This window comes from Protopterus annectens, chromosome 4.part0 (assembly GCF_019279795.1).
Source record: "Protopterus annectens isolate FY-2018-M chromosome 4.part0, PAN1.0, whole genome shotgun sequence".
Taxonomy (NCBI): Eukaryota; Metazoa; Chordata; order Ceratodontiformes; family Protopteridae; genus Protopterus; species Protopterus annectens.
In genome coordinates this window covers 829,303,980-829,323,877 of record NC_056733.1, presented here as the reverse complement: position 1 = coordinate 829,323,877, position 19,898 = coordinate 829,303,980, and the positions used below count along the sequence as shown (strand labels likewise).

The following is a 19,898-nucleotide window of genomic DNA, read 5'->3' as shown; positions in this document are numbered from 1 at the left end:
TGAGACTGGCTGAAACAAAAATAGACTGAGATGGCCATTTCTTGGAATATTGCCTTTTCTCCAAGGTATGGCAGTATCAGAGCATCAGAGTTGGTGCATGTAAGTTTGGGGTGTGTGTGTGGTGGGGTCTTGCCTCTCCCACAGCGGGAGTGCTGAATGACTTGCATTTCTTAAAAAAAGTTTAAAGGAGAAGTGATGTTTGATTTTCTCTCCCCTGTGTTTTTGTGTAGTTTTTTCTTTTCACGTCAGCAGTCAGCATTATAAGTGACAACATTTCAATAGTGAGCCATTAAAATTCCACTGTTTGCCAAAGGGATGTTACACTCACACTAAAATCAGGTAGTAAATATATGGTTGAATTTGTGATGCCCCTGCTCTGGGCCAGTGATAAAGGAGTCTCAAGCCTCACCACTGACATCAGTGAGGGACATTCACTTGTAACAGAAATAGATACACACAGTATTTTCAGATGCGGCTTTCTGCACCAAGTACAATTTCCCTTAAGAGCACACGGGGGAAACGCACACACTGTCCGGGGGCTGGGTCATGGTCTCTCTGTCTCTCACTCACTCACTCACTCACTCACTCTCTCACCATGTAGTAAGGCTCCTGACTGGCACAGCTGTAGAGTTGTCCTCAACTGTGTGTCCCAAGCCAAGCTCTCCGTCACCCTCTCTGTGAAACCAGTGCTCTGTGTCCCTACTCCAAGCAGCTGACACTCACACTCTTTGAGATTTGTTTATCACACACACACACACACACACACACACACACACACACACACACACACACACACACACACACGAGAAAGGCTGGCACAGATATACCAGACAATATGGTATTTACTGCCACCAGGACACTCCAAAGCCAGCTAATCTAAGGCTGTTACAAGGGTACCTAATTATACTGAATGAAGTTAATACTAATACAAATGGTAGTGTTTGACCAATGCAGCAAGACTTTCAGGAGTGGTCACTAAATACATATATTACTCTCAAAGATTAAACTATTCTCTAAAAGGCCAGCTGCATTGCAAAGTTTAAATATATTTAATAATACATAATAAAAGAACATGAAAATACTAAATATCTATTTACAATAAACACCAGAGTTTCAATCACAGGAAATATTAAAAATAACACAGATGGACAGATTTACACAGATACAGAAAAACAGTACTTAACTAATCTCACAATATTTTCCTGACTGATCTAAAGAATTACTGTTCCCTGCTTACTTACTTAATAAAGCAGTGCAAGATTAAGTGGGTGAGTGGTCATCCTTCTTTGTCAGGTTTTAGAAACACTGCTTTGAGACTTCTGTCTCATATAGTATTAAAACATCATTTCAGTGCTGTATTACAGAATGACATCACATACATCTGGTCATTTGACTCTGGTTCCCACACTACCCTTTCCTAGTAACTGAACTAGAATCTAGCACCTGTGTGTTACCATACACACACATTGAGCTTTGCTAAGATGTGTGTTACAGCATCTGGAAGCTATAAAACCCTTTCAAAAGCATCCGTCCTTCTAGGTTAGCAGTTGGTCCACCCCCTAAGGACAATACAGTGGGATTCCTAGTCCTGGTTTTCCCAGACATTTTGTCTCTGGCTGCAGTCAGAACTGTGAGAGATGCAATCTTTATGGCCTAAACCAGGTAATTTAATTTCAGACCATCTTTCAAAGTTAGCTGGACTGAGATTAGCCTATTATCTTCCAGTATCCTTTGTCACAGTATATTCATTTCAACAGTCAGTTAAACCTGTATGTCAGACTGTATTGCATTTCTTTTCTGTCCAGCAGGACCAACTGTTGGTACATTTTTAATGCAAGCAGCTTTGCAAGTACATTTTCAGCACAAGTACCTGTACAGATCAGTTTGATATATAAATGACATATAATTCTTTACAAAACTCCACCTAGCTATGCTGGCATATGTTACACATCCAGTGCCCTACTACTTCTGGCATAACTAGCAAAAACTCCAGGTAGCTGTGCCGGGATATGTTACACATCCACTGCCCTATTTCTCCTGGCATAGCTAGTGATACCTCACATAATCACAGATGTAATACAGATTGCAAAGTTAACAAACACAGCATTTGTCAGTCTCATAGAGTATGCAACAACAAGTTCCAGGATATAGCTCTGTTACTCCAGTGCAGATCCCAAGAAGTTGGTGACCAACTTGAGTGAACTCACTTATAAGGCGTAAGTGTATAATGACATTATGGCAAGTTGAATAAGGATGTTACAACTGTAAAATAATTGAGTTGGGGGATACTACATTAAGCAGGGTGTGTAGTTTGTCATGGTAAGTAAAATACAGATTACCCTGCTGCACCCTGTGATACTGACTTACTGATTTAATTATGTTTTTTTGCATCTCTGGTGCATTAAAGTCAACATTTTAGACCTTCCCTAGCTGGTCCTCTCCCTGCAGAAGAGTAAGAGGTTGTGTCCTCCCTTGCTGTGTCTTCTTGTGGAAACATGGTTTTGTAATGTAGAAAGTCAAAGTGTGGAGGCAGTGCAAGCAGATATTGCATGGGTACATGTCCTCCTTAACATTATTGCACATTGGAGGTGTGGATTAAAGGGAAGGTCAAAGGAAAGCCTTCCTTGCTGTCAGGTTGATGCTGGACTGGGATAATCTTCATCACTTAGCCTTGCTATGGAGCCTGAGGAACAACACCATAGTTTCATAGTTTGGTACTAGGCTATCTGCCCTGGGGAATTTATAAGCCTAGCCATAGTGATGTGGCTTTCGCCACCCCATGTAATGGTACAAAAGTGTACAGAATAGATTTAGAATACTGTGCCTCTGTCTAGTAGTGACACAGTGAAGACCCCCTTACATAATAGAATTAGTTTACTGTGCCTCTGTCTAGTAGTGACACAGAGATGACCCCTGGGGTAAACCTACCAGGACATGACTGGTGGTAGAGGGTAGGGTAAATCAGAAATAGTTATTCAAAATAAGGTTGTATATGCTGTCACAGGTGTACAGTTTTAAGTTCCACTCTGTGTCAAAAGTTTTGGATTTCATAACTCAAGTATAATGTAGAACGATTTGTATGTGCTTTGGTGTTTATGACATAGACAACATGAATGTTTTCATTAAAATAGTATATTGTTATACCTACCCTACTAGACTACTAATATCTTGCCTCATTTTCATGCAGGAATATTGTGCCTTGGATAAAGAAATATGGAACTAATCCCATCTCAGGAGAGGTAGGTAGTGCCATATTTTCTCATCAGTAATGACACACTTCATATGGGCTGAGATTGTTCTTAACTGTGACTGTAAAAGACGCATTTAGTTACATTTTGTGGATGGCTTTTGATGAGATTCTGCATCAGTGTACATAAATCTGCTGTATAAGTGCTTGATAATTCTGACGAATTTTATTATATTTTGTATTTGTTAACTGAAGAGAGCTTAAGCATAGCCCACATTCAGTGGGACCTAGGGAGGAGAGAAACTCCAGTACACATTTACAGTTAAAATATAGAATATTGGTGTGTTCAAACTGATAACAAATCTGATGTGGTTTGTCTAGGACAAGTAATATATAATTTACAGGGAAATTTCTGGTGCCATCTGTGCAGAAAAGAGAGAACGATGTAGACTTGTGTACTAAAGTATAATTATAGGCAGTAATGTGATGGACACGTAATGAGGTTGTATTTATTACATTCATAGATTTATGGTAGGTAATACCAGTGGATGGGAAATTAGAAATTCACCTGTTGTCTTGCACCTCTGTCTCTGATGGACAAATGCAACCAGTAAATCATGTTATAACCAAAAATCACCCCTATACAAATGTCTAAAACATAAAACTTGAGTCACATTTGGGTTGCATGACAAGGCTTATAAAGGCCCTAGTAGTCGTTAGCCTAGTATATAGCTGTGAATCTTTAAGAAAGAGACATTAGTAATGGTGTGTTGTCTGAAAGTACTGTGGCAAAATTATGTAGGCTGGAGGACATTAATAACATAATTAGTGCAGTGGTGCAGCTGTCAGTGTTGTCGCCTTACAGCAAGAAGCTCTATGGTTTAATTCTCTGCTTTGATGCCTTCTGTATGGAGTCTGCATGTTCTCCCTGCATTCGTGTGGGTTTCCTCCAGGTGCTCCAGTTTCCTCCTACATTACAATGACCTGCATCTGGAGCGTTTCTCCCCGGGCCTCTGCTGAAAATCATCTCTTTCCAAGTTGGACTTCCCAGGTAAGCAAATGTTAAGGAAAATAAATGAATAAATCAGAGGAAATAGTGTAAAGTGGTAATAAGTAGTAATTGTATATGAGAGGTTTGTATGGTGAAGGTATGAAGTTAAGGAATGTAATTTAGTTTGGAAGAATAAGAGGAGTATGGGAACTATTATGAAGATGAACAATAAATAAAGTCAGATTTGGCTGTCATTATTTAGAAAAGTATTGATGCTTGAAGGTTAGAATTTAATAATTTAACTACTTTAGAATTTGATAACTTAATTGCTTATAATAGTATTATTTTATATCTCTCTTTCCTGAGAATTCTAAATATTCTGAATAATTATGATAATTTTCATAATCTTGTATTATGCTTATAAAGTATAGTTGGTCCATGAAACAGAGGGATGTGCAAAAACTATGTGTAAGAGTGCAAATGCAAGTCATGGTAGTGTATGTACCTTAAACAGAAGTAAATGGAGCCTATTGGATACCCCATATAATAAAGTGATGGATGTGGATGGTGGGTGTTGCAGGAAGGGTAAGATACACTGTTACTGGATGTTGTTAGATGCCCCACATTTGTCCTACAGTTTTGAAGAACGAATACCACAGTCTGATATATTATTTACTCCCAGTTTGTTAACCAGATTGTTGCACTGGTCCAAAGACCATTTTCAGGCATGGTCATGGCCAAATAGGCAACAAGAACAAGGACTATAAAACAAACCATTAGAAAGGTATGCACAGTACTAAAATAAAGAAAAATACAAGGTAAAACCCCAACTGAAAAAGTGTGAACAATAAGAAGTAAAAACAATTTAGAGAAACAAAGCAGCAAAAAGGTAATCTATAATGCGAGTCTGCAGTTTCCTGACTCCTTCGCCACGAGGGGAGAATCTTTAAAAATCCACAGATAAAAGTTCTTAACAACTTGTCTTAGACCTGGACTCCAGGAAGTACTGCTTATCCTGTATTAATTGAGTCTTTGGTTGTGCATATGCTGTTTTCTTAACATTATACATAAAATGATGTGCAGGATGGGCCTGTAGTTTCCTGTGAAATCTAGATGTAATAGGTTCGTAGGTTGGTACTAGGCTATCGGCCCTAGGGCCTATACAAGCCTAGCCGTAACAATTCTCTGGCTATTTCTTCCCACAGTATTTACTTCCCTGGACCCCTGTCTAGCAGGGCGACTGACGTGATCCCCGGGGTGAATTTCCTGTCTCCCATCCAATAATCAAGGTTCCTTTTGAAGAGGTGCTCTGCTTGACATGTATAGGCAGTCTGTTCCAGAGTTTGGGGAGTCTCTGGGTCCGGAACCTATCCCTCCAGCATGTTTTGTTCAGTATGATGACAAGGTTTAGATACCTGGAATGTGTGGGTTGGAGGGATTGGGATTTTTTAAGGGTAGCGTATCCAGCAGCTCTGGGTTTGACATGGCCTTGTATGTTAAGCAGAGATTGTCTCTGAGTAGACAATATGTGACAGAGTATAGGTGGAGGTTTTTTAGATGGTCAGCATAGGGCATCTGCTTTAGGCCTGTGATTCTTTTAGTGAGGTATTTCTGCAGCCTTTCCAGTTGTTGCAGATGTCTTGAGAGGTACATACCAAACTGGGTGTTGTATTCTAAAATGGGTCTAAGGTGAGTACAGTGGGACAATGACATCCTTTTTTCTGGATGAAAAGCCCTTAGTGATGAGGTGTGTCACATACAAGGATTTCCTGACTGTTGTGGTGATGTGGTTATCGAAGGTGAAGACCACTGTCCACCTGAGTCCCTATGTCTCTTATCACACTTTCGGTGTTTAGTGTACTGCCACCTATGTGGTAATTCAAGGGTACATGTTTTTTCCCAAAGGGGATAACTATACATTTCTTGGCATTGAACTTGAGCCCATAGCTCTGGCACCAAGCATCTGTTTCTGTAAGGCCCTTTTGTAGAATATCCACATCATTTGGGGATTCAGTAATGGCTCCCAGTTTGCAGTCATCTGCGAACTTTGTTAGCCAGAGTCCCTTAGTGTTGGCTTGTACTTCAGAGAAGTAGATGCCAAACAAGAGCGGTCCCAGGACTGAATCCTGAGGTACTCCACTTGTCACTTTTCTGGAGCTGGATTTGGAGTCGTCTACTTTTACAGTGTGGGTTCTGTCAGTAAGCAAGTTGGCAACCTATCGAGTGACGAAGGGATTAATGCCCAGCTTAGTAAGTTTATCTATGATTCCAGAGTGGGTGATGGTGTTGAAGGCCTTGGCGAGGTCCATATAGGTTGTGTGGACCACCTTACCCTTGTCCACAGCTCTGGAGACTGATTCAAAGAAGTCAGTCAGGTTCAGGAAACAAGATTGGCCCTTCATGAACCCAGACTGCGTGGGTCCAGTGTTTGAAGGTTGCCAATGTCTTTGTTTATAAGTTCCATGGCCTTGCAGATCAGGCTCGTTAGACTGATGGGCCGGTAGTTCATGGGATTCAAGGTGGATCCCCCCTTGTGGATTGGGATAACTGTAGCTGTGCGCCACTCAGTGGGCACGAAGTCTAAGGTGAGGCTATGATTAAACATGACACTTAGGTGAGGTGTCAGTTCATTTTGTAGTTCATGTAGTACACAGCCTGGGATGTCATCTGGTCCCATGGATGCTGTATTCTTAGCTTTGGAGAGTGCATTTTTTACCTGTGTGACCATTTTTACCGAATTTGGAAATCTTTTGGTATTGAGATGGGCCCTTTGGGGGGGGGGGTGTAGTTTGCACTGAATCGATCTGCCAGGCTAATAAAACATTTAAAGAGCAGTCTACAGCGGCCTCCTTAAAGGCTTATCTAAGCTTTGCTAGATGAGCTCTGGTAATGATAGAAGAGGAAAAAAGATGATGGCAGATTTGTGTATTAGGGGGCTACTTGCAAGGGATGAGAATTACTTTGGTGTATTTATACTCCACCTAAAACTGCTGTTGTGGAGCTTAAAAATGGGAGAAATAATCGGCTTTCAGCAGAGAATATTACTTATGGGTGGTGACTGGAATTTGATTTGCAACAACAAAGATGCATCCTTTGGGGGGGTAGAAGAGAAAATATAATGAAAGAGGGTGGATTTCTGAAGAAATTTATGAAAAATGTTTGTTATGAAAGATATGAATTCAGTAGTAGGTACTCTGACAGAATTTACATACTATTCACCAAGGTACAGCAACTGGGCTAGACTAGACAGAAGTTATATTCCACAGGAAAATGTACATTTAATTGAGAACTGGCACACATCCATTAACTATTTCAGATTGTGTACTAATAATTACCAATATAAAAATTCGGGGTAATAAAGTAAAGATGAGACACTGGCATTTAACCCGCCTACCTGTTTAAAAGAGAGAAATTTAAGGAATGGATAGTGGAATTTATCTGAGAGTTATTAGGGAAGATAAAAAGTACTCCAGGAGTTATAGCTAGTGAGTTGGGATAAAATGAAAGTGGAGTTTAAAATAGGATAGAAAGAAAAGAAAAAAGAGATCTGGTTAAGAAGTGATAAGAATTATTTAGAGAGTGACCAAGATTGATTTATTACAAAATAAGGGGAATCTTACAGAACAAGGAGTGTAATTGCAGACTGCTAAAGAGAAAATAAGTGAGTACCTGGATAATATACATGAATTTATAAAGATTGCTGTTAAGCAACTGCTTTTGGTAACTCCAGAGCACAAAAACATTTGGCACAATGACTTAGCCAATAGAAAGTAGAAAGGTTTGTTGCCAGACTTGGGGAACTTGTAACAAGAAAAATAATAATTGATCCAGTGGAGGTAAGAGATTTCAGAAATGTTATGAAAATTTGTACCAAGTAGAGAAGTGAAGAAATCAGGAAAAAGCACAAAAGGAAATATTTATGGAAAACTTAAATATGCCAAGGTAAGAAGAAGATGAGGCTCACCAAGTAATAGTTAAGATAGGAGATGAGATACAAATGGTGATGTGTAACCAATATTCAGGCAAGTCTGAGCAATAGATATTTCAGTGGAAGTTTGGAAGCTAGGAGGGAAGAAAGTGATTATATAGTCTGCAAGGATTTGTTTAACAGTACTTTAAAAGGTGGAGAGACAGCACCTTGGAAAAAAAAAAGTTGTGGTGGCTGTGATACCTAAAGACTATGAAGACCCAGCTGATCCAGCTTCATATAGGCCTATATTAATTGTAAACCATGATTATAACTCGTTTGTCTGTAATGGTTAAAAGAATAGCAAAGCAGATGCCAAAATTGTTAGATATGGACCAATGTGCTTTTCTGGAACAAAGGCAAATATTTGAACAGTGATGACCCAGACAGGTATAATGTAATAAAATATCTCAGTTATTGGTGGGTCTTGATGCAGCTAAAGCATTTGACAGAGTAAGCTGGGATTTTGAGTAGGGCAATGGAAGCATTTGCATTTCTGGTTACAATAATTAGGTTAATTAGAAGGATACATGAGGGATCAGGGACAAAAATCAAAGTGGGATGGTTCTTCTCTGATAAATTGTGTCTTAACAGAGGAACCTCTTTTCCCTTTATTTGTGTTCTATTTAGAACCACTGGCAAAGAAAATAAGGGATACAGAAATTAGTATATAATTGTTATGCTGTTCAAGAAAAGTTGGCTTTATTTGTAGATGTATTGTTTTGTATCTGATAGAACCAGCAAAGGACATACAGTCTTGTGGAATATTCTGAGACGGTTCCTGTTTTTTTTTTTTTTTTTTTTTTTTTTTTGGATATAAAATTTTTAAAGATAAAATAAAAGGCTGTCACTATAAACTATGTACACATACGTGACTTGGGCTAGTAATACCTGCATTTATGGGGAAATGATATAATGAAGTATTAAGGAGTATTAAAAACAATTCTGTTACAGCAGCTACGAATATGTAGGAAGATGCTAAACAAAAGATAATACAAAAAGTGAAAAACCGGAAGCTCTTGCATACAACAGTAGATAGCAAGATACCAGCAGTAAACATTTTTTTAAGTCTTTTAATTTTATGTACAGGTCAGGCATATTTTTATCACCAAGAGGAGAAGTTGTGGATAGTGATTCATAAATAGTTGAAAGATTTTATATGGGAGGTGAAGAGGGCAAGAATCAAGTGAGATAAGCTGATCCTACCGATAGAACAAAGAGGATTAGGGGATTACCTGTTTTGAAGGAATATTTTAGAGCTACACAGTTAAGGCTGTTATATATAACACAAGCAGAAAGCTACAGTTCTAAGTGGAAAGGGATGATAATGAAGGTAGGGGTAATTAAAGAAATAAAGGAACAAATGGGATTTTGGACACGTGGAAAATAAAAAGTCATACAGAACATTATATTCATTAAGTAGCAGAAAGTATACCAAGAACTAAACCAACACAGGAATGGAGAAAGGAGATTTTGCTTATAGAGATGACTGCAATTACGGGTCAAGAAAATAGGCAAGAGGGGACTGCAGTTTACTGGAGGAAGCTGGCAAAGGAACTAAGGTGTTGGGAACAAATAATTAGAGAAAGGTAATGGAGTGGGAAGAGGCCAAAAAACATTTTGGCTGCAGGCTAATGATCGCCTTACCAATCACAGATTGATATCCACATATAGACCAAGAGAAAGGGATAGATGAATCCTAAATGAAAGTCCTGCACTGGTTGAGTTTTTAACTGAATCTAGAACAGAAGCAGCTTTTAAAAATAGGGTAACTAGTGGAGCACATAAAATATTGCACAATAACTGTAGGAATCAATCAGAAGAGGTCAGAAAAGATTGCGAAGAGAGGTTAGATATGCATTTCACAAATAAACAATGGGAGGACATATGTTTGACTCCCAAACGTGCAACAAAGTCCAGAAGGTTTAGGATTTCTTTCTGGAGGTGTTTGCTTATATACCCCAAGCAGACTCCAAAGAATTTTCCCTCGGGTAGATGGCAAATGTTTTAAGTATGATGGGGAAGAAAGAGGTAACTGGGAACATAAGAGAGGGAGTCTTGAGTTGGCAGGCTTTAAACATTCCCTACAGAGTACTCTGTCAGGAATATTGAGCGAGCAAGTGAGTGTAACTAAGGAAACGATTTTTTGAGCTGGGATATAGGATCTGAATTGCTTAGACGTAGTAAGACCTTGATAACTTTAAATGTGAAGTTGTTCAATCTCTGCGTTCATTTTTTTACTGATGGATTTGGAGCCGATCCCTTGGCGCTGATATGGCAATTGCAAAGCTCGAGTTCTTCAAATACTCAAGGCCAAGTCCCTATCCCATGATGCACCTGTGAATTACCTCAGATCTAGTTTGCCGCTGCAACAGATCTGAGGTTCTGATTTAGCTCGGGCCATATAAGCTGTTTTTTCATTGAACTCTTGTTAAAAAAACTAATTACTAGTTTATTTTATTTATTTTATTTTACATTTGATTACTGGGAAAGTCCGACTGGACACTTGTCCTTTTTTAGCTGCGGCCCAGGGAGAAAAACTCCACATAAAAGAATAATACAAAAATATACAGAGTATAAACTCAAATGTGAAGTGTCAATGCAGTTGCATGATAATGTTAGACAAATAGATGATATACAAAGAATAAAACAGGTTGAACTACATGACTGTTTCAGTGTAGATGGTACAGTCAATGCAGGATTCTTGTGAACGAACATTAGATATCATAACATATTTTACAATCATCATCAAAACATACGTTGATATAAGCTTAGTTTTATGATAAAACATTTACCATTTATTGCACGTGTGGCAAAAGTAAGAATGAGTGAATAGGAAGATTCCTTGTGTCAGGAGTTGAGTTAGTAAAGTTAAGTAGCAGGTGATGGGTAGAGAGCAAAAGAGATGGAAGGAGTAATGATTGGTATACATCGGTAGAGATAAGGGCATTGACCATAGGTGAGGAGTTTGTCAGGAGTAGAGCAGGGGCACAGGTTAGAATATTTAGATATTTAGTGTTGTTGATAAAGCTCTTACAGCTTTTCAGTGCATGTTCCCTTTTCCATTTACTGTTCTTTATAGATTTGTAGTTGGCCTCTTTTAGGCCTAGTTTAGTAATAGTTTTTCTACTTGGTGTGGTCTGTTTGGCCTTCTGCCTTTTTAAGATTAGGCTTGGTACAGTAAACCTTAGATAACCTAGATAAGGTTATTTTTTATTTTTTTTTTCCGCTTGCCGTATGTTATTCAGTGAACTTTGTCACATTTCTTAGTCACTTAGATTTGCTGTGTGTATTTTAGATAAGGCTTAGTTCTTTATTACTGTTAAAATTTGCAGTATACATTACTTAATTTAGATAAAGTTGTTCTTTCTCAGCAGCTATCTCTTTTTTGCATAGTCTGCTTGTGTGATACCTCTTTTTTATACTTGTTATATTTTGTGTGTGCGTGTGTGTGATATAGCCTGCTTTATTTAAGGCTTGTGTGGAGATGCACATTGGTGTGATTTAGTCTGCAATTATTCCAGACTTCTGTTGTAGTTTTTGGTAGTAACAGTAATTTTTTTCTAGCATTATTATGGCTGACCAGGATAAGCACCTGAAGTCTGGCTTCAAAAAGTGCCCAAAGTGTGGCCACAAAATGACCGTTACAGACAGTCACGTTAATTGTGTTTACTGTCTAGGGGCTCTGTATTTGCAAGACAGTTGTGCCATTTGTCATTCCTTCTCCACTAGGGTCCTGCAGGAAAGGAAGAGGAAACTAATCAATAGAGGCTTGTTGAAGTCTTCGTTTCAGGAAGCTTTGAGTGACCAGGATGGATCCAGCAGGTCTTCAAAGTCTTCCAGGACTTTGGACTCCAAGAAATCAAAGAAGTCTTCGACTTTAGCTCCACTGCCTTCAGAGCCGACGGTCTTTACTTTTTGGAGCCTGTCCCCAGTCTTGGAACCGGTGTCCAAAGCGCCAAAGAGTCCGATTCGCCATTCGGTACCACCTTCATTACGATCCTCTTGATCATCTATCAGCCTGTCATATCTGGGTGTGGACCATGTGGTACAGAAACTGTTATCGGCACCAGCACTAGTTAAAATGTCATCGGCTTTGACCCAAATGGCTTCGAAGCCGAAGGCCATTGCACCGACTCTAACTATTCCTCCTCTGAGCTATGCTGGGCCTTCGGAGCCAGAGGAGGCAGACCTGATGTTAGTGGAACCCTCGGAGCCGACGCCTGCTCCAGTGTCTTCGGCTCCATGTACTCTGATGTCCGTGCATATTGAGGACTCTAGGAGCTGACACTCTCTGGTCGGGTCCGGGGAGGACAGTCGGACCGACTTGTTGGTTCCGACTTTGCCTCTTGGGGCCTCGGCTTGGATGAGCTCGGCTTCTACCTCAGGCTCGGAGCCCACTGTCCCTGTGCCGGGGGTGTCGACTTTCTTCAGATCTATCGGCTCCTTCGCATAGAAGCAGAGGTGCTTTTGATGCCATGAGGAGAGTCAGGTCTCCTAGGACATCCTCCACCTTGGGTCTGCTTTCCTCCTTCCCTAGAGTGCCTGTGTCTGCTTCTGCATCGCACATCCCCACCAAATGTAGAGACCAAGAGCCTCAGGAAGCCCCATTGGGTGGCCCCTGCTCTTCCGTGACCTCACCAGAAGCCCCCACTGATGAGGTTTCCAGGAAGAGGTTGTGTAAGAGTAAACACCTAGACTCCCCACAGAAGTCTCTAACATCGGATACTGACTTGGATGAGTCAGAAGGGTCCCCACAGTCCCCCTCTGAGGATATCTCCTTCCCTGAGATACTTGAGATCCTTAGGCAGAGGGGTGACTGGCAGTCCAAAAACCCTACTGAGGAGGAGTCAGTTCTCCTGAAGGCTTTCGGGTCTCAGCCCTCCACCTCCTGGGTGACTCCGCCCTTTGATGAACTGATTCAGCTGGTCTCACGAAGGGCATGGGAGTCTCCAGATACAATGGAGCCTGTCCCTAGGAGGCCTAATAAATTAATTTCTGCCCCCCTTGACAAATCATTTTTGACAAAAGGTGTTCCAGTTGATGCCATGGTGGTGGGGGGAGCCAACAAAAAGGAAATGTCTGAGACTTCCTTGTCTATCCAGCCTCCTAACAGAGACTCTAGGATTATGGATAGATATAGGAAGCGCATGTTAACTTAGCGACCTTTGCTCTCCATTCGCTGAACTATTTAACCCATTTTACTAGGTTGCAAAGAGATCTCCTTAAGGAGTTGGGAGATGCTCTTCAGGGTACAGTAGCTGCAGGAGTTTCCGACAAAATTGTTGCCCAGCTTGCTACCCTTAATTATAGTGTCAACTCATCCATGCATCTCTTATCTTATGCAGCTGATGGAATGAGTAGGGCAGCAGGTACAGGAGTTGCTCTTAGACATTTCTGGATGCGCTTGTGTTCCTTTGTGGAGCCCTTCAAGTCATCCTTTGTGAACACTCCCTTTGATGGCTCGTCCCCTTTCGGGCCTAAAGTGAAGGAACAGGACAGAAAGACTGTCTGCCATCAGGGTCTGTTTTTCCACCCCTACCTGACCTTACCACAAAGGTCAAAGGGGAGGAAAAATGTGTTTCTGAAAAGCCCAAGGAGCCTTTCTGGACACACGTGGTGAACCCCCCTCCAAGGGCAGAGGAGGGGGCAATTAATGGAAGATGTTGCCGTCATGACAGAGGGGATCTGCAACACCAGGGGGATGGAGATCACTTATCTGGGAAGCCCTACCAGCGCTCCTGAGTGGAGGCCCGACTGTCCTGCCCTGGAGGCAGTCGGGGGTCGCTTATCTTTGTACCCAGACACCTGGCTCAAAATAAAAAACAGCTGGGTACATACTATAATTTCCAGAGGGTACTTCATTCCATCCCCCGCCCCCCATCATAAGAAAAATCCTGGGCGTTCCACCCAGTTACAGAGAACAGGCAACAATAGTGGTCCAAATGTTGCTAAGAAAGAGTCATCCAGCTAGTTCCAGCAGACCAGACAGGATCCGGAACTTACTCAAGATTCTTTTTGGTTATAAAGAAGACAGGGGACTGGATGGATACCCATACTGGACCTCAGCAGACTGAACAAATACATAAAGAAAGAGAAGTTTCGGATGGTCACGCTTCAGTCTGTACTTCCCTTCTTAGGGAAAGACAATTGGATGTGCTCAGTAGATCTCAAGGAAGCGTACCACCACATAAAAATGGCCAGACCATCCAGGGATCACCTGCACTTCTGGCTGCGAGCCAATCATTACCAGTTTCGAGCCCTGCCCTTTGGTCTCACTACAGCCCCCAGAGTGTTCACCAAATTCATGACAGTGGTCACGGCTCACCTGAGGCGTCTAGGATTCCAGGTGTTTCCATACTTAGATGATTGGCTCCTTACCGCCACCACCAGGCATCAACTCATTCAGGCCAGGGAGTCCACTCTGTCAGTCTGCAGTCATCCGGGCATTACCATCAACTCAGAAAAATCTGCCTTGTCGCCATCGTAGCATATCGTTTTTATCGGGGCAGAGTTGGTCACCACCACCACCACACTAAGACTTCCAATAGCAAGAGTCTTTCTTCTTCATCAACATGTCAGCAGTCTCATATCAAAAAACAAAGCACCCGCATTGGAAGTTCTAAAAGTATTAGGCATGATGGCAGCAGCAATTCTAGCCATACCACTAGCTCGTATGCACATGCGGATACTGCAATGGATGTTGTTCACTCAATGGTCATACCAAGAACTCCCGATGACTCCACTATAATGATCACAAACTCTTCCAAAAAGGTGGTTGACCTTACTTCATGTCACGATAGGATGCCCATTTGTGCTACCCCCTCCAGCGGCCACAGTGACCATGGAAGCTTCCCTGATAGGGTGTGGGGGGGGCATTTTCAGGGAAAGACTGCTCAAGGCGCATGGACCGATCAAGAGATATGTCTGTATATCAGTATCCTAGAGATGAGAGCAGTACTTTTGGTGTTGCAGTACTTTCAGGACTCTCTTCCTCTGGGTACGATTGTGATTCAGACAACATGTCGGTGGTCTGGTATTTGAACAAACAAGGAGGAACCAGGTCTTACCCTCTTTGTTGCAAGGCTCTCAGAGTTTAGCAGTGGGCTGTTTAAAACCAGCACTTTCTGTTGACAATGCACATCCCAGGGAGATTCAATGTGATAGCAGACAAACTGAGCAGGGCAATATTGTTGCCCCACGAGTGGTCCCTCAAGAAAGAAATAGCGGACAGGATTTTCTGCAGGTGGGGCCAGCCTTGCTGTGAAGTTTTTGCCAGTCACATCAACACGAAATGCAGAAGCTACTTTGCCATGATTCCTACACCAGGGGAAGCCCCAAGGGACGAACTCGTACACGATTGGCCTCCGAGTCTCCTCTATGCATTTCCTCCAATCCCATTGATACCCAAAGTTCTACAGAAAGCGAAGGACTATAATTGTAATAGCCCCTCATGGGCCTCGTCAAATTTGGTTCCCCTTCTTCAACTTTATCTTTTGGAGGATCCTTGGATTGTAGACCCAGTTCCAGACCTTCTGATGCACCTGTTGGGGGAATCTTCATCCCTCTCTGCGGTCCCTGAAGCTCACAGCTTTGCTGCTCCAGTTCCCATCATAGCCAGGTTCCATAGCCTTTCCAATGAGACAAAATGGATCCTTTTGTCTTCCCATAAATCTTCTACTAGGAGGCTATACCTTAGCAAATGGAAAACATTTTCTATATGGGCCTCTAAAAACAACATTGATCCTTACCAAGCCCTCTATAGCCTCCATCTTAGAGTTTTTGACTATGATCTTTAACAAAGGGAGCTGCAGCAGCAACAGTTCAGGTTCAATTGGCTGCGATTTCTAATTTTCATCTTTGATTTGAAGGATTGAATATCATGTCTCACAAGTTATCCAAAGCCTTTCTCAAAGGGACTTTTCATATTAGACCATCTGTGAAATCTCCCTATTCTCCATGGAATCCAAATTTTATGCTTTACCGCATAATGATGACTGTTGGCTCCCTTCTGCAGTACGTCTTGAACTCATTTGTTCACTGTGGAGAGAGGAGTTTGTTTCCACAGGTGAATGACAACTGGAGGGAGCCATTATTCGGCAAGCACTGAGTTTGTTGTGCCCCACTGCATTGATTTAGCCCATTTAAGGGAACTAGGAACTCCTTTCTCCCAGTGGTCTGAAGGTTGGGCTTCGTCCCCCAGACTGAGGCCTCCCATCTTTTAAGTACAGATCCTAACTATCCTTAGGTAAGAACATAGGTCATATGAGCATAAAGACAACATTGTGGCACAGAGATGAGAAAAGATCAGATAGCAATTGATGTAAGTGGGAACACAGACTGTAACATGCAGTTTATTGTGGGTACTCAATATTAGAATAGGTAATGATTAAGACTGCAGCTGTCATTTTGGGGCAACTCCACTCTTGTCTGGAAGGGTAAACTTCATTTTTTTTTTAAGTGTACCATTTTGCATGTTTTTTTTCTTTTAAGTTAAAAAAATTTGATGGGGATTCTAAAAATCTATTTAGTTTTTTGCTTTTCATTGAAGCAAAAAAAATCTTGAAAAAATGTGAGTTTGGTTCTAATGAAGATGAGAATGAAGCAACTACATAAGAGATCAGCCTGCCTAACATTGGTGTGTGCATTTAAGCTAAAAGATGGAAATATACTTTCAATAGAGCTGTCATGTATAATAGGTTGGAGTGATAGTTTTCTGTCGTTACTCGTCCTTGTCATGGAATGTAAATGGCCTTGCAGGTGTAGACAAAAAGCAGACTATTGAAATGTTTTAAGAAGTGCAGGATGCAATTAGTAACTCTGCAGGAGACACTTTGGTATAAATGAATATGTGAATTTGACAAAAAAAGATTTAAGGGTAAATGTTCAACAGACTATCTGGGACAAAGGAAAAGGTGAGTAATAATACTGATTGCTTGAGGGGCTCTAGTAGAGATAGATGAGGAAAGAAAAGATAGTAATGGTAGATGTGTGGTAGTTGAGGATTATTGGCAGAGGCGGAGGATTATTCTGACATTTATTTGTATTCCATGTAAAACTGCTGTTATGGAATTGAGAATTTTGGGAGAAATGATGAGCCTTCAGCAAGGAACAGTATTTACAGGTGGGGAATGGAACCTGATTTGCAATAGTGAGGATGTATTGGGGAGGCCTAGAAGGGAAAGTATATATGAATCACAATATAACAAGAAGATATATTTCTTAAGAAGTATATGAGAATAGTTAGTATAGAATATATGAATTCAGTAATAGTTGCATAGAATTTACATATTATTCCCCAAGGTACAATAACTAAGCTGTACTAGATAGAAGTAATATTTCATATGAACTTGTGTATTTTATTGAAAGCTATGACACACATCCAGTAAGTTTTAGATCATGTGACAAAATATGCAGGGGAAGTAAGCATGCAACATTGGCATTTTCCTACTTGCCTATTAAAAAGAGAGGAATTTAAGGAATAGAATTGATTCAGTAGTTTTTAGGAAAGATAGAAATTTCTTCAGACGGGATAGATGAGTGCGACAAAATGAAAACTTGAGTGTAAAGCATGGTAGACATGAGAGCTATGGGAAAAAGTAATTGGAATTATTTATGAAATAAAACTGCTGAAAAAACAAAATGTATTCAAATAAATTTGTCTTGCTTCACAAGACTTCTGAATTGAACCAGATACACTCACATATTTAAAACTATTGTAAAAGTCACATGGACAACTAGTTAATTATTGCTTTAACCCTTTCCTTTTCTGTGCACTTTGAAAATTTCCTATCTGATGGTATCGAGCCTGGCAGGGGATTGGTACAATAGGGTGGTGGCACTAGGGGATTTATAATACATTGTATCTGATCAACGTAATATAAACAGAAATATGTTTTGAGATGGTTTTGATCAAGTTTTCCTTATGTTACCAAGTGCAGATTTTTTTATGCTTGTTGAACAAGTAGTTTGCTGTTAATACTGTTGTGCAAGTTAAATGCAGTGTCTGCTGCTGGACTTTAAAAACAAGGTTGCTGTAATGTGATAAACTGATCTAGATAGTATTCGTTTAATGTGTGTGTGTGTGTGTGTGTGCTCTAGTCAAACTTATTAAAATATCATATTTCTGCTTATTTGTGTCATTTTGTCAGTTCTGTGAGTGGTGTTATATCATATCAGCCTTTTGGAAGTGGAGGGGGTTACACTGTTAAGTATGCAGAATTAATATTAAATAGCTATCCAGATTATTAGTCACATGTACATATTTTCCAAGTGCCTTTTGTCCAGATGTTGAGTGCTTGCATGTTAAGATATGAATTCCATACTGCTGTACCCTCAAGTATTAGCCCATCAGCAAGGTAGTTTGTGGTTACTCACTAAGAAGGCAGGTAACCTTTTGTTGTTTTCTGGCTTGCAACAATAATGCTGCTCCAGTCAAATAAATCCCTTGCTCCACACTGGTATTTAGTAAACTGTTGTACTGTGACAATATTGTGATCTGTAGTGAGAGTAGAGAACAGGTGGAGGAGACCCTGGAGAGATGGAGATATGCTCTAGAGAGAAGAGGAATGAAGGTCAGCAAGACTAAGACAGAATATGTGTGAGTGAATGAGAGGGAGGATAGAGGAATGGTGAGGATGCATGGAGTAGAGGTGGAGAAGGTGGATGAGTTTAAATTCTTGGGGTCAGTAGTTCAGAGTAACGGTGAGTGTTGAAGAGAGGTGAAGAAGAGGGTACAGGCAGGATGGAGTGGGTGGAGAAGAGTGTCAGGAGTTATTTGTGACAGACTAGTACCTGTAAGAGTGAAAGGGAAGGTCTACAAGAGGGTAGTGAGACCAGCTATGTTATATGGGTTGGAGACAGTGGCATTGACAAAAAGGCAGGAGTTTGAGCTGGATGTGGCAGAGTTAAAGATGTTAAGATTTGCACTGGGTGTGACGAGGGTGGACAGGATTAGTGATAAGTATATTAGAGGGTCAGCCCAGGTTGGAAGGTTTGGAGACAAAGCCAGAGAGGCAAGATTACGTTGGTTTGGACATGTGCTGAGGAGGGATGCTGAGTATATTGGGAAAAAGATGCTAAGGATGAAGCTACCAGGTAACAGGAAAAGAGGAAGGCCTAAGATAAGGTTTATGGATGTGGTGAGAGAGGACATGCAGATGGTTGGTGTGACAGAGCAAGATGCAGAGAACAGGAAGAAATAGAAACAGGTGATCCACTGTGGCGACCCCTAACAGGAACAGCCAAAAGAAGATGATGTACTGTGACAACATATATACCACAATAAGACATCTGGCCTGCAGATGTCTATGAAGAAACACTTGGTGTTTAGTAGCAGTGTTGCACTGTGAAGAGCTTCTGTACTACAAGTATCCAGTCTCTTAGAGATCCATTTACACCAAAGATCACGCAAAACAGAGCACACTTGCTGACTTTTACTTCCCCTTTGACTGATATGATGAACTGTTGTTTTTCTGTGATTGTGGTTCACATAACAGTGTTAACCTTTTTTTTTTTTTTTTTTTAACAGAAGTTTTTTGATCACTGGAATGAACAGTGTGGTGCTCTGGTTTGGTTTTGGTTCTGTTAATAGTAGCAGTCTAAATCTATCTAAATCAATGGCAGCAAGCAGCTTCCTTCCAGTGTAAGCTGAAACCCAGCAAATTAAACTGATTGCAACAAGCAGCTATAGTCTATTCTGGCAAAACCAGCAATCTAAATAATTTGCAGCAAGCACCTGACCTTGACTAATA

At 40.8% G+C, this 19,898-nt stretch overlaps 1 protein-coding gene across 1 annotated transcript in view; it reads left to right on the top strand.

The window, feature by feature from the left end:
• Positions 1–19,898, top strand: part of PPIL2 (peptidylprolyl isomerase like 2) — a gene marked incomplete in the record, with an annotated part of 2,081,325 nt that overhangs the window by 129,690 nt on the left and 1,931,737 nt on the right. Inside the window, 1 exon segment of the mRNA XM_044068775.1 lies at positions 3,188–3,239. Within this exon segment, the coding sequence (XP_043924710.1) occupies positions 3,188–3,239 (52 nt within the window).